The sequence below is a fragment of the Triturus cristatus genome, chromosome 12 (assembly GCF_964204655.1).
Source record: "Triturus cristatus chromosome 12, aTriCri1.1, whole genome shotgun sequence".
NCBI classification, from domain to species: domain Eukaryota; kingdom Metazoa; phylum Chordata; class Amphibia; order Caudata; family Salamandridae; genus Triturus; species Triturus cristatus.
In genome coordinates, this window is record NC_140595.1 from 237,021,851 (window position 1) to 237,037,076 (window position 15,226).

The 15,226-nt window shown below is 46.5% G+C and overlaps 1 protein-coding gene across 4 annotated transcripts in view; it reads left to right on the forward strand.

Annotated features, from left to right (window-relative positions):
• Positions 1-15,226, forward strand: part of RIPOR1 (RHO family interacting cell polarization regulator 1) — a 1,579,345-nt gene that overhangs the window by 1,164,618 nt on the left and 399,501 nt on the right. For all 4 annotated transcript variants that reach the window (XM_085639402.1, XM_085639400.1, XM_085639399.1 and 1 more), the window contains exons 15-16: positions 5,432-5,615; positions 5,764-5,899. In XM_085639402.1, the coding sequence (XP_085495528.1) occupies positions 5,432-5,615; positions 5,764-5,899 (320 nt within the window). The remainder of the gene's footprint in view (positions 1-5,431; positions 5,616-5,763; positions 5,900-15,226) is intronic.

The following is a 15,226-nucleotide window of genomic DNA, read 5'->3' on the forward strand; positions in this document are numbered from 1 at the left end:
TGATATGTGGAAACATTCCTAGGGGTACTGGATTTGTGTAGAAAATAATAACCATAATGTTGATAACAATACATGGTGTTAAAATCTGATGTGTCCTCTAATATTTCATTACTATAAAATTTGTCAGATTGTTCTAAATCAGACAACATATTGTTCACAGTTTCAAAATCCCAATCATCGGTAATGATATCATTTAAGGAAATTTTAAATAAATGTGGTATTTTTAAAAGTTCGGTCGGGCCAAATCTATCATAATTAACCGCGTCCCATACTATAACATCAGGTATAGGAACTGCTGTAATGTTCACTGATGGCAAGTCTCTTTGTTCACGATGTGATGAAATATGAGGTTTCAAGATCAAGTTCACTTTTGAAGCTGCAGAGCTTTGGCGAAGATAAGTTCCATTAACAAGTAAGCTAAAGATAGTTACTAAGCCTATCCAGAAAAGTATCCCGGTGATTATCTAAAGTTCTATCCAAGGTGACACCAGGTAAGTCTTTTTTAAGAAAAGTGAAGAAGTCTTTGAATTTTTGTTGATGAGTTCTTGGGGCTGGCGTTGTTTCAGGCTCCCTTGGATCCAATGAAAAGGTATCAAAGTTGATGAAATAGCCGGCTACAGTTCGATCTATCTCTGGTAGCTCAGCAGGTTTTGTTGAACTTGTAGATTGCTCTTGTTGAGGCATGTTTATGTAGACATCAGTGTTAGGTCGAATTGAAATTTGTCTTTCATTTTGATTTTGAATTTCTTTTTCAAGAAGAACGAGTTCCATTGCATTGTTGCATAGTCCATCATTCCGTACAGGTGACTCTTCAAACGTGATGAGCCTTCCTGTCTGAACTTCCTGTATGGTAGCGAGAGGAGGGCGTCGGCTACCCAGGAGCCCACGAGGCCTACTATTCAGAATCGGCCACATAGTGTGGTTATATCAGATCAATGGAGACACATCTTTTCTCCTTTTTCCGGCAAGAGGCGTCAGAAGTACAGTTCTTGTTCCTTCAACTGCCAGGACAGGTACAGGCTTTCTGTATGATGGTCCAGTTTTTTTTTTGTCCGTTTTCTTCTCTCTGACCAGATCTCCGACTTTAGGAATCCAGACCGGTGTTGCCGTGACTGACTTGACTTCCCCAGTGGCGGACGTTTTCACTTGGACATTGCTCTGTAGTGCCCTTGATTCATTCAGTTCCTGTAAAACAAAGGTTTTTTTATCTGCCATTGTGCCTTCACAATCAATATTATGTACCCACATTCTCGTCCCAAATAGGACCTCATAAGGCGTGGCACCCGCTAGAGAGCTTCTTGGCATGTTGTTTAAGGCCCTCTGTACCCCATATAAGTGATTGCCCCAACTTCTACCTGCGTCTAATACTCTAGCTGTTAATGATTGCTTTAAGTCCTGGTTTTTCCTCTCCAAGACTGAATTTTCCTCGTGGTGGTACGGAGAGGAGTACTGCAATGCTACACCCAAACGTATGTGGCTGGTTAGCAAGGCCCTCGTTGATTGTAACACTGATAGTATTAGTTGCACTGTTGGTGTGCTTACTGACTGTTAGGGTATATGTTTCAGTTCAAAATAATAAACATGTTGGAGTTGTAAATAATCGTTATGATTTAAGTCAATTATACCAGTACATGGAGAGCATTTAGTTAGTAGTTTTAAGAAAAATGTTTATTATAAGAGGGTTGGAGAGTATGGTGGTAAAGTGAAGGACGGTAAGTGTTATGTTTGCACTTATCTTCCTACATTTGCTGGGAATGGGTCGACCTATGTTCATTTGGCAATTTGGCATGTGCTATATCATATATTATTTTTGCTGCAATCTTTAATCGGGTAGAATTTCTTTCTCCTTATTCGACTAATTTTAATGTGTCTTTAGAGAATTTGCTCATCAAAGAAGATAATATATAGTTCAGGTATGGTGAGTATTTGAGAGTGATTGCACAAAAACAGGTATGACACTAACTCAGCTATAGATCTTATGAAGTTAATGGGAATCTTTTGTTTTGGGGAGAGTCCATTGTGAGAGGAATCTATTATGTTTGCGGTAAGACTTCCTAATTTAATCTGCCTTAAAACTGGGTTGACTCATGCTATTTAGCTGTAGTTTTTCTATAAATTTGTCATGTGGATGAACTTAGTGATGAATATCAGTTGAGGAGAGTGAAATTAAGTTTGGGAAGGTAGTTTTAGTTATATTAGGCACTCTTATTCCGTTCTATGATAGTGGCAATGATGAAAATTAGATGAATGTCTACAGTAGTAGATAGGCTTGCTCTAGATACAGCAGGGTCTTTTAACAGAGTAAATGTAGAAACTGTAGCAATTGGAGCTATAGTTATGCAAAATTGTCTTGCTCAAGATATTCTTGTGGCGCTGGGACACTCCCTAGAGTATCTGCGTGAAAAATAAGGCTACTTTCACATCATATATCAAAAAATGGAAGAAACTATAGGGTAATAGTGGAGCTATTGATTCTTTTTGTTATTAACATAGCTAATTTAACTCATGAGATTATAGTTCTGGAGGAACATGACCTGTGGGAAGCTGTAGAATCTTGGTTAAGTGAGTTAGGAAGGAGGTTTGGTAAAGTTGGTGAGTGGTTAGGTAATGTAGTTGGTGGTGTTCTTCAATCATCCTACAATGCTAATTACAATGATTTGTGCAGTTGTCCTATTTCTTTTTTTTAATTGCTGGAGTGTATAATTAGCATATATAACAAAAGAATCAAATGTAACAAAAATCAATAAAGAGGAAAAGATTGATGGATTTGGAAATGGAAGACTATAAAGTTTGGGTCTAATTAAAAATTATTGAGCAAAATCTTTGACTACCTTAGAAAACGAAGATGTCTACTAGTTAATGGCTGAATAATAAAGTTTATTTTTAGGGTTATAGTGTATTAAAAAAATCAGAGGGGTGAGGTTGTAGAAGTTTTTTGAATGTTCAATTTTGAGTGGCAAACTATTTGTGCTAGATAATCATTTTGATGGAGCATATATTCATAACCAATGAACTAATGATGTTGCTCTTGAAATGACATATTTATATGATTTAGAAATGTGATTTATAATATAGTATAGTTATGCCACGTTTTCAAGCAAGACACCATTTTATCTTAATGGATGCAGTTTCTGGTATACTACTCATCTTTTTCCTGCTCATTCTCCCCTCCCAATCAGTGACCCGCTGCAAGTTTTCTCTCCCTTCTGTTTCCTCAAAGCATTAAAATGTAGATGGCAACTGTCCTTAGAAAGCATGTATTGTGAATGAAACATTCCAGCGTGTTCTCTATGTATCATTTTGAAGGACTTACACTGGAAGTTCCGATTTAGGCCTGCAGAAGAACATTTTGTATGAGTCTTTGTTTGAGAAATGTTTCATATTGTATTCTACATCTCTGGAGAGCAGTTGCTGAGGAAGCAAACCACTTACCATAAGAAAATGGGTTAGTGGTAAGGAGCTATTACAAATTTGCTTTTGATTTGTCCTATGTGAGCTAACCATGTTCATATCATGCTGAATCTGCTGTTTTGTAATTCTTTATAAGGAAAATGTGCATAGAAACTCCTAGTTTTGAAGGTTTGGAGTCAACTTCTCATCTCATAGTCCTCCTAAGACTTTGGCTAATTTACATGAGACTTTCTTTTCTCCCTTGGAATGCCGTCAATTCTCTTTATGGGATTGTCACTTATGCAGAGATTTAACTGCTTAAAACAGGGATTATTATTCTGTATTCTGATTGTCTGCTCTGTATCTGGGCCTTAATGCCATTTATTGCATTTGTATATATCACTTATAGTAAGACTTCTGTAGTGCATCTTTTAAACTTTACTTTAATCACAGTAATTTAGTCATTGAGTGATCCCAGTTTCCATTTAATTTCCACTCTGCTATTCAATAGTTTAATGCTGTGGTGTCTCTTGCTGCTAGATCAATAAGTACAAGCTGAGGTGAACTGCCTGAGGTAAAATTGAGGGTGTCTAAATCAGAAGGGTTCAGTAAATTATTGTGGTTCGGCTCCCCCTACAACATGCCGTTTACTAAAGACTCCTGTCTAAAAAGCATAGTTCTTTCAGCATTTACATGCCCTTATATATGATGTGATAGAATGCGCCCTTTTGACCAGACCCCTTCACTGCTATTGGAGAGTATCGTAATATCTTTAATGATGGTTTGTCGTATTCCCAGTGTAATATGTTAAACTAAACTAGATGAAACCTAGCTCTCATAGTGATTTCTATTGGATATATACGTACTTCTGACCAATCTTTCCCTGTGAGTTCTTCCATATCCTTCTTCTGTTTATTATTTCCAGTGATGAGTAAGTTTTGTGCATTATTTGTTAATGACTTATGGTCATTGGCTTCTACCTTATACACTATTCTCTCTATCAGGACGTGGCTCTCTAAAATGCATCATCAGTCTGTGTCTAAGCCCACTTCATACACTTTCCCAGTGCATGACTCAATTAATGGTATCTGAAAGTTTGGACCTGGGCATCTAATATTCCTGGCACATTTTGGTGATTAACTGTATCCTACCTGAAACACACTAAGGTATTGATTTTTTAATGGAGTCATCTATGGTTGATGGTAGCATGGTCCTCATTAGTGTCATGCTGTGACTGTTGACAATACCCTTGTCATTGAGATTCTCCTTTTGATGGTGATCTAACTGACAGTGAAACACGTTGATAGCAGGGATGTGGGCTTACCTGTCAACAGAAACTTTGCAGGCCTGTTTGTCGATGACAAAGACTGCTGCCTAAGTTAGGGCAGTTGAGGCTGACCTCAAGAGCCGTTTTGTCCTCTGCCTTCGTAATAGACAGTGGTTTTGAGGAAGGCAAAGAATGTGACACCCTTTCCAGAGATGGCGGTTTGATTTCTTGATAAACAGAAACACCGTTGATAGCTTCATATGTGGCAAACTAGGCATCTGCACAGGAGGTTAATGATCCAGCACAGGGACATTAATGTTGTCCCATTTTCACCCAAAGACTTGAAGAACAAGTACTACTGCTTCTTAGGATGTTTCGAAATTTCACTGGATATTGATTTCTATCAGAAGGGCAACGTTATTAATGCAAATAAAAGTCGCAGTGTTGTGGAGTTTGTTTCACCTGACAAGTAAAAAAGGCAACTTCTGCATAACACTAGCCCCCCAACTAAATAGCAATAATAGCGCATACAAGAACTGCAATATCGGTGTGTGGTGTGCATATGCGGGTTGTCCCTCCTGTGCAGAGACATGTGTGTGTGGTATATGGGTGTGCTCTGAATTCAGTATGCCAATCATTAATAAACATAGGAACTTCAGCCTATAGCTGGTTCTTACAATTTGTAAATCAAAACCAGAGCTTTAGTAGCAACACAACAGATAACATTTCTTGGATTAGTAAGACATGGGTGTGTCTCTGTTTCTTGCATTACAGAAAAGTAAGCAACCTCAGACCGAACACTGACGCAGTATTTGTAGCAGGCACCAGCAAGAGAATAGGGGATGATATTGGTGTTGAAAGCAACTCCGATGGAAGCTCGAACCCTCTGACCACAGGGAATGAATTTATTGATGGAGCTTTGGTCCTTCATCTAGACAATTGCAACAGGCTGCTCATGGTAAGTGTAAAGAAGTATGTGTTTCAAGTAAGCTCTCTATGGACTCTCAGTAGATTTGTATAGCTGGCGTAGTGAAAGTGGGTAAATCAGGGAAGGATGAAAATATATCCTACTGCCTTTTGAGCTGACAAACACTATCTTGTTTTAGCGTCTGGGTACCTTTGGGCCATTGCGCTGCCGTGAGATGTACGCCCTGGACAAACTGATGAGGGAAACACAGATCATGGACATTATATGTTGCCTGACCGAGGGGAAATCAAAGGCAGCAACCAAAGCAGAGGAAGGTAAGATTTGTTTTTAATTGAGCCCATTGAAATAAACGGTACGCATGTCAATGGTATAGCCCTTTGGCCCTTGTGTATCTTCTCGGGGGTATTATTTCTTCTCCTAAGGCTGATCCCTGTTAGATAGGGGACCAGGCATGTATGCTATTGAAGAAACTTCTTATTATGGACTGATCTGTCCTTGACTGTGGGGATCCTACAAAACAGTGGGCTTTCCATTTACTAAGGTCAGATATAATAATAATATTGATTGATTGGGACAAAAAGACTATTCCAGTGTTCTGGTGAAAGCATCAGACAAGAGGTGACAACCAACCAAAGTAAATGCAGAGTTCCATCTTGGTAGTACAAAGAGTTTGATGAGATTCAGCAAGCTAAGAACATTAATTCAATAAAGATGTAATAATTTGCTTTTGTGAGCTGTGTTGGGAGTTTCAGCAGTGCAGCAAGATGGGCATATCCTTTTCAGAAGCAGCTTGAGCTAGTAGTCTTTTAATGGCAAATCCTCAGTTTGTGCTAAAGGTGACACTTCTTTCCGGGGAAAAAACTGAATTAGTTAAATTTTACTTTTTATGTCTGTGAAGTGAAATAAGGGTTGGATCGTAGACAAAAATACAAAGTTAACCTGTCCCAGCATAGTTACTTTCAGGAGCACTGACAGGGGCTGGACAGTGCCATTACCTTACCGGTATTCGCAAAAAGGTAATAACATTGCTAAGACCCTCTAATGCACCTTCTCATCCTGGGAGCCTTTACATGGCGTCTGCCAGATGGTATGTCAGGGATCTCCTGACCTTCCAGCAGACAGGCACCGCCTCAGAAAGGCAGTGCTCCTGCAAGTAATTGTCCTGGGCTTTGGATCGCGCTTACAGTGATTGAAGCCTTCAAAGGAACGTCTGAATGCATATTGCCAACCTCAAATTGAATAATAATAACACCAGACCAATTTTAGTTTCATATAATAAGGACATACCTCCCAAATCTAAATGTTTTCCTACATTGTTCCATTTTACTGTAGATGTGATTACGTTCCCTGTCATCATATTGTTATTTTAAGGTTCAGTGTCTGTGGTAACAGACCCATTTTGTGTTTTGAAGAACTTAGAAATCAGTTTGCTCTTTTATATAAATCCATCCCATCGCGCTTTACTCGGTTGATATCTGGTATGGAATAAATATACATACAGTAAATTACAAACTTGCAACCCAGGAGACCCTAACCTTTCCAGTCTGTTGTTCTGGTAGTCTGTGATGACTGTTCCTCTCGGAGAAGGGCAACTGATCTATGTCTGCTCTAGAGTGACCGGGTGTGTGAAAAAAGATTTACTGTGACTGAGATTAATTCAAGAATTCCTTCCTTCACTTTAATGTGAGTTGCATTTCTCCTGTAGCCACCTGATTATGTATATTCGGGAGTCACATGTATTTCTGTACTTAGGCCAGCTTTTAATAAAACTTAAGCTCCTTCACCCACGTGCCTCTTAAGTGGTCCTTCTTTGATGTGTAAGATCTTCTCCCTTTTTATTTCTAACTTTGCCTGTAGACCTTCAGCTATGCAACATCTACCGTTCGTCACAACATTCTTTGTGACACTCTAACAATTTTACTTGATTTTAGACTAGCAACGTCTACCTCAAATAGCTATATTATCTGAAATAAACATGTTAGTTAGATTCCTCACCTTAGAATATCCTCAGGCGTCAGGCTGGATCCGGAAAGATTTTTCGTCAGCAATACCCTTGCGCGTCGCTAGGCGTCGACTGCGGCTCCGCGTCCGTCGTCGTGCGCTGGGATGACGTCATCGGAGTACTTAAACGCCGCCCTTGCACGCTGACGTCAGTTCTTCTTTTTTCCGCGCCAGACAGCGCCGATCCGGGAAGAGCATCCCCTTTAATCATTTTTTGACTAAACTTTTTGACTCTTTTGGTCTACTCTGTCGACTCGACTCTGGTGCCGGTAGGATGCCTGGTTTCAAACCCTGTGACTCCTGTCACCGACTGATGTTGGTTACGGACCACCACCGCCGGTGCCTATACTGCCTCGGGCGACCACGATTCTGAGTCGTGCCTCGACTGCCGGGCCCTGACTTCGAAGGCTAGGCGGGAGCGGTCCCGCAAGCTACTGGAGTTCCGGCAGTCGGCTCTGCGCCGTTCACGGTCCCGGTCGAGGAGGAGGTCGCGGAGCCGCAGTCACCACCACCACTCATCTGGTTCCAAGTCTTCGGGTAAGTCGAAGCATAGTAAGAAGTCCAAGAGGCGACAGCGCTCTTCAGGCGCCCCTCGCCGGTCGCGCGACTCGGCTGAGGATTCGGGAGGTACCACCCGCGCGGCTTCGTCGGAGTAGCAGGAGTCGCGTCCGTCCCTATACCCGCCGGTCCCTGGGACCGACGCGACTCTGGCAGAGGTGAGTGCCTTCGTCTCGGCCATGAGGGGCCTGGCTCTGCCGTCGACGCCTGTCGGCGCACCTTCGGGCCCCGCGGGCTCGACTGGGAGGCATAGCGAGCCGGCGGCCCCGGCGCCGACTTAGGTCTCGACGCCGCAGGTCCCCATGGGATCCAGGCCTGGATCCCAGTCGGCGCCGGTCGACCTCACGACCCCTCCGCCGACTCCGGTACCACCTCCGGCGCGCGCCTTCGGACAACGCCGTTCCCCGGTTCAGTCCCGGTCCGGGCCCGGCGTCGGAGCGGCGCCCTACATGGCGCTGCGTCCGACGCCGATGGGTGGCAATTTCATCTTCCGCCCGGCTCCGATCATTCCACCTGTCTACCAGGAATCGAATGACGGTGATGACTGGGAGGGGTCTGAGGACCCTCTGGCCCAGTAGGGCCAGTTATCACAGCACTGGGCAGATGAGTTGGGGGATGCCAGTGGTCTTGATACCTCCCCTGACACTGGCTTCATCTCTCCTCCGACCATGGCTTCGGAGGAAGGTGCTGCTTTTTCTGTGGTGCTGCGCAAGGCGGCCGAAGCCCTTGGGCTAGAGCTGCCTGCTGTGGCTGTGAGGACTAACCTCCTCACTGAGGTGCTCCAACCGTCAGCAAGCTCCTCGGAGCCTCTGCTGCAGTTTAATGAAGCACTACTGGACGTTCTGAAGGGCACCTGGTCCAAGCCCTCCCCAGTACCTCCTGTGGACCGGAACGTAGCCCGGCGCCACCGCCCTGCACTGGGCGACCCCAGTTTCTGTCCCTGCACCCCACGCCCAGGAGCCTGGTTATCCAGGCCTCGACTTCCCAGACCTCCTTCCCGTCTGCTCCCCCGGATCGGGAATCCAAGAGACTTGAGCAGTTTGGTAAGAAGCTGTTCTCCTCCCTTAGTTTGGGACTGCGGTCTGTTAACACTGCTTGTCTCTTGGACCGTTACTCCCACTTCCTGTGGGATACGGTGGAGGACGTGCTGCCCCAGTGTTCGGAGGAGGCTCGGACACGGCTCGCCCAGGCTCTTGCCGAGGGGCGGGATGCAGCGCGGCACGCTATCAGATGTGGACTGGACACTATGGACTCGCTGGGTAGGGCGACATCGACCACAGTGGCGCTCCGCCGCCATGCCTGGCTGCGGTCCACGAGATTTTCAGGGGATGTCCAGAGCACCCTCATGGACATGCCCTTCGATGGCAGTCGCCTTTTTGGCGACAAGGCGATAGTGAGCTGGTGCGCTTTAAGGACTCCTAGGCTACGGCCAAGTCCTTGGGCCTCTCGGTCCCGCGCCCGCAAACTTCTGCTTTTCGCCCCATTCGTGGCCAAGGAAGGGGCGCCCCCTCACGTCCGCCTAGCCACAGGCCGCAGAACCAACTACCACGCGGTCGTGGATGTGGATTCCGCCAAGGCGGAACAGGGGGACAACGTGCCGGTCAGTCCACATCTACCCTGTCAGCATCCGCCTCAAAGCCCTCCTAGTCCATGCTTTCAGGCCCATTCCACGCCAGTGGGAGGCAGAGTTCGCCATCACCTGCTCCACTGGCGTTCCATCACATCAGACAGGTGGGTGCTGCAAATCGTCCGAAGGGGCTACTCCCTCCCCTTCGGGGCGACCCCTCCAGCCACGCCACCGCAGTACCACCGCATGTCGGGGGATCACTTGAAACTTCTACAGGAGGAAGTTACGGCCCTCTTGGCCAAGGGGGCCATCGAGCGCGTTCCTGGTCCAGAAGTAGGTCGTGGTTGTTATTCCCACTACTTTCTGGTTCCCAAGAAAGGCAAAGGGGGCCTACGCCCTATCTTGGACCTCAGGAGCGTCAATGCCTTCCTCTGCAAGGAGAAGTTCAAGATGCTCACCTTAGCTCAGGTTCTGGCTGCCCTAGACCCTGGAGACTGGATGGTAGCGTTGGACTTGCAGGACGCTTATTTCCACATCCCCGTCCTGCCGGCCCACTGGCGTTACCTGCGGTTCACGGTGGGCCAGGAGCATTTTCAGTTTACCGTGCTCCCCCTCGGCCTCACCAGTGCCCCTCGGGTGGTCGCAGCGCATCTGTGCAGATTGGGGGTTCCAGTCTTCCCCTATCTCGACGACTGGTTGATGAAGGCGGGCTCGCCCCAGGCAGTCGTCTCCCACCTCCAGAATACGGCCGACCCCCTGCATTTGCTAGGGTTCTCCATCAATGTGCCAAAGTCAAATCTGAGTCCCTCCCAGAAGCTCCTCTTTATCGGAGCGGTTCTGGACTCGGCGCAGGTCCGGGCTTATCCTCCGGAACAGCGGGTCTGGGATATTCAGCCTCTGAGTCCCATCTTTCGCCCTCTATCCCGGATTTCGGTCAGGTTGGTGCTGCGGCTTCTGGGTCTAATGGCCTCCTGCATCCTGTTGGTGCATCATGCCAGATGGCGAATGCGGGCTCTGCAGTGGGACCTGAAGTTTCAGTGGGCCCAGCATCGAGGCAACCTGTCCGACCACGTCCTGATCTCGGAGGGCACTGCAACACAGTTGCAATGGTGGCTTACGGACCGCGATTGGGTCAGCGGCAGATCCCTCTCCCTACCGGAGCACGTAGTGGTGACGGATGCGTCCCTCCTGGGATGGGGGGGCCACATGGGAGAGGTGGAGATCAGAGGCCTCTGGTCTCTAGCGGAGTCCCGGCTCCATATCAACCTTCTGGAGCTGAGGGCGATCCGACTTGCACTGAAGGCATTCCTTCCCTCTGTCCGGGGAAGTGTGGTGCTGGTGTTCACAGACAACACCACCGCCATGTGGTACTGCAACAAACAGGGCGGGGTGGGGTTGTGGACCCTTTGTCAGGAGGCTCTGCGCCTCTGGACATGGCTGGAACATCAGGGCATCACCCTGGTGGTTCAACATCTGGCGGGCTCTCTGAACGCCAGAGCAGACGAACTCAGCCGCCGGTGCACGAATGGCGTCTAAACTCGGACATGGCGCAAGGCCTCTTTCGGCAGTGGGGAGAGCCTTGGTTAGATCTATTCGCCACCGAAGAGAACGCGCAATGTCAGCAGTTCTGCGTGTTGGAGTTTCCAAGGCTGCACTCGCTCGGGACGCCTTTCGTCGCGAGTGGAGTTGCGGTCTGTTGTACGCCTTTCCGCCTATACCACTTCTGCCCAGAATGCTGAAGAAGATCAGGCGCGACCGGGCCCAAGTCCTCTTAGTGGCTCCGGATTGGGCACGAAGGTTCTGGTATCCCGAGCTACTCAGTCTGTCAATCGATCCCCCGATACGACTGCCTCTTCAGGAGGACCTTATGTTGCAGCAGCAGGGGACGGTCCTCCACCCAAACCTATCCAGTCTCCACCTCCATGCGTGGAGTTTGAGCGGTGACAGTTGATGCCATTTGACTTGCCTCCTGAAGTCTGTGATGTGATACTGGCAGCCAGGCGTTCCTTCACAACATTGGTATAGGCCTGCAGGTGGAACAAATTTGTGGCATGGTGCACAGCAAAGGCTGTGGATCCCCTTTCCGCCCCTCTATCTGAGGTTCTCCTCTTCCTTCTTTCCATGGCCCAGCAGGGCTCTGCTCTGGGCACTCTTAAAGGTTATCTTTCTGCTATCTCTGCTTTCCTACGGCTCCCTGATCAACCTTCTCTTTTCAAATCCCCTGTTGTTTCTCGCTTCTTTAAGGGCATTACTCACATGTTTCCTCCTGTCCCTTTCGTAATGCCTCAGTGGGATATGAATCTTGTATTGACATATCTGATGTGCGCTCCCTTTGAGCCACTTCATAATTGTCCCCTTCGTCTCTTGACGCTTCACACTGCTTTCCTGGTAGCCATCACCTTGGCTAGACGGGTGAGTGAGCTCCAGGCTCTCTCTTCTAAGCCTCCTTTCCTTTCTATTCATCCAGACAAAGTTGTTCTCAGGACTCGTCCTTCCTTTCTTCCTAAGGTGGTGACTGCCTTTCACATCGGGCAGTCTGTTACCCTGCCCACCTTCTTTCCGCCTGCCCATCCTTCAAAAGAGGAAGAGAGGCTCACCCGTCTGGACCCAAAACTGGCGCTGTCCTTTTATTTGAACCGCACCAAGCAGTTCCGGGTGGACGACCAACTCTTTGTTGGCTACGTGGGCGCTAAGAAGGGGCGGGCGGTGTACAAGCGAACCATCTCTCGTGGGTCGTTTTGTGTATCAAAGCTTGTTACTCCTTGGCTAAAAAGGAACCCCCTGTAGGGCTGAGGGCCCATTCCACTCGGGCCACAGCGGCGACAACTGCCCTGGGCCTGGGAGTCCCCTTGCAGAACATCTGTCAGGCAGCAACGTGGGCTTCGCTGCACACGTTTGCTAAACATTATTGCCTGGAAAGCCAAGTCCGGAGAGACGGCTCCTTTGGCCGTTCTGTTCTCCAGGACTTTTTGGTGTGATCGGTTCGCAGACCCACCACTGGGGTTGGTATTGCTGGGGTATCTATTCTAAGGTGAGGAATCTAACTAATGTGTTTTTCAGATGAACAAGTTACTTACCTTCGGTAACGATATATCTGTAAGAAACATTAGTTAGTTAGATTCCTCACCGACCCACCCATCCTCCCCGTTCTGCGAACCGATATCTAGGGTTGAGGTTATCCCTTTCAGGGCCCTAGATTTTTTGGCACCAGTGTCAGTCTCTTGCATGGCTCTGCATTCCTGGTGCATAAAGCTATGTACAAGAACTGACGTCAGCGCGCGAGGGCGGCGTCTAAGTACTCTGACGTCATCACGACGCCGACGACGGACGCGAAGCCGCAGACGACGCCTAGCGACGCGCAAGGGTATTGCTGACGAAAAATCTTCCCGGATCCAGCCTGACGCCTGGGGATATTCTAAGGTGAGGAATCTAACTAACTAATGTTTCTTACAGATATATCGTTACCGAAGGTAAGTAACTTGTTCATTTGGCCCATCAATGCACCCTCTACCAAAGCCTGCTTCCAGTTTTCTTTTCACACAAACTATTATCTGTACCAGCCAGAAGTGCTGCCCTCTCAATCACAGACTAATAAGGGTACATCATTCCCTTCATTTTCTGCCCTAAAATGAAAAAACTATTCTAGCGGATTCTGTTTTAAATAATGCGCTCATAGGCAGACCTTCTGTGTTCAGGGCCTACTAACAGTTTTGGTCTTATTCACATATTGAGGGTTCTTTAGAATGCATAATTTCCATTATAACTTTTTACTTCAGGATTTTGGCTAATGTTATTTATCCCTCGTCTATATATATATATATATTCACTGAAAAAACCATAGGTTTCAGACATGTTATAGTTAGCGGAAATTTTACTGATAAAAAACCAATGAAATTCCCCCGTTATAGTTAGTGCAGGCAACTATAACTCACGCGACCGCAATCCTCTGCTGATGCTAATACTGTATTTAGACACTTATTTGCCCATGTCTTCTTCCATAAATTTTTAGCTATACATATATTAGAAATATTTTTTTTTCATAAAGACACATATGTCATCAGCAGAAGATTGCGGTCGCGTGAGTTATAGTTGCCTGCACTAACTATAACGGGGGAATTTCATTGGTTTTTTATCAGTAAAATTTCCGCTAACTATAACATGTCTGAAACCTATGGTTTTTTCAGTGAATTTGCAAGGTTTTTTAAATGCTAATTCCTAACTATAACCTGTGGGAAACCTATGGTTTTTTCAGTGAATTTGTACGGTTTTTTAAATGCTAAGTTACTTTACGCCATTCGTGGCGTGCGCGCCCACTTTACGCAGTTAGTGCCGTACACGCAAGGTGGGCACGCAGTGCGCTACGCGCACCGCGTGCCCACGTTACACACCGTGCGCACATGGAGGACATATTATAAGCTTCCTTGTGATAGGTAATCTGTTAAATTTAATTTGTAAGTGATGACAATAATATGCCATGCACAGAGAGTTTTTTTTTTTTTATTAAAATTTTTAGCGTAAGCGCACCGTACGCGTACGGTAAGTGTAATCGGCGAAATTTTCAAAAAATAAAAATTTACCGTTTTTGGCCTTTGAGGACTCAACTAACATGGCTATGTGCATGGGCGCTGTCTAAACAGCCCCTTTATATGTTTTTTGCCTTTATTTACTGCCCCCCCCCTCAGAGTGCGAGAGAGAAAATGGCGGCCGCCGCTTCCTGGTTTCGACCGATTCGAATGTTTACTTAGATGTAACAGCCAATCAGAATCGCGCTCGCGCTCGCGCACGCCACCGTACGCGTACGGTAAGCTTACGGTAAGCGTACCGTAAGCTGGCTCAGATATATATATTGATTTAAAGGCTATTTTCTCAGAATCTACTGAACAGATTTACACCAAACCTACAAAAGGCACTTCCTTGACCTGAGGACTACCTCTCTGCCAAATTTCTAGTAATTCTGTTCAGCCGTTCGGGCTGTAGCCCTGTCTAAAGGTCCTATGGAAAAATGCATGGGAAAAACGCGTTTTGGGACCCCCCTTTTATCTCAGCCCCCGCTTGACGAATCCCCCCGAGACTTTCAGGGTAGGAGCGGAGCGTAGAGCCCCACCTATTTTGAGAAATTCACGAGGATTCGTCGACCGGCGCCAAAGTTATTCAAAATAGAATGTTGCGGATTTCCTATGGAAAAGGGGTCCTAACTATAACTACCTACTGGCGACCGCCACGGTCGCCAGTAGGTAGTTATAGTTAGGACCCCTTTTCCATAGGAAATCCGCAACATTCTATTTTGAATAACTTTGGCGCCGGTCGACGAATCCTCGTGAATTTCTCAAAATAGGTGGGGCTCTACGCTCCGCTCCTACCCTGAAAGTCTCGGGTGGATTCGTCAAGCGGGGGCTGAGATAAAAGGGGGGTCCCAAAACGCGTTTTTCCCATGCATTTTTCCATAGGACCTTTAGACAGGGCTACAGCCCGAACGGCTGAACAGAATTACTAGAAATTTGGCAGAGAGGTAGTC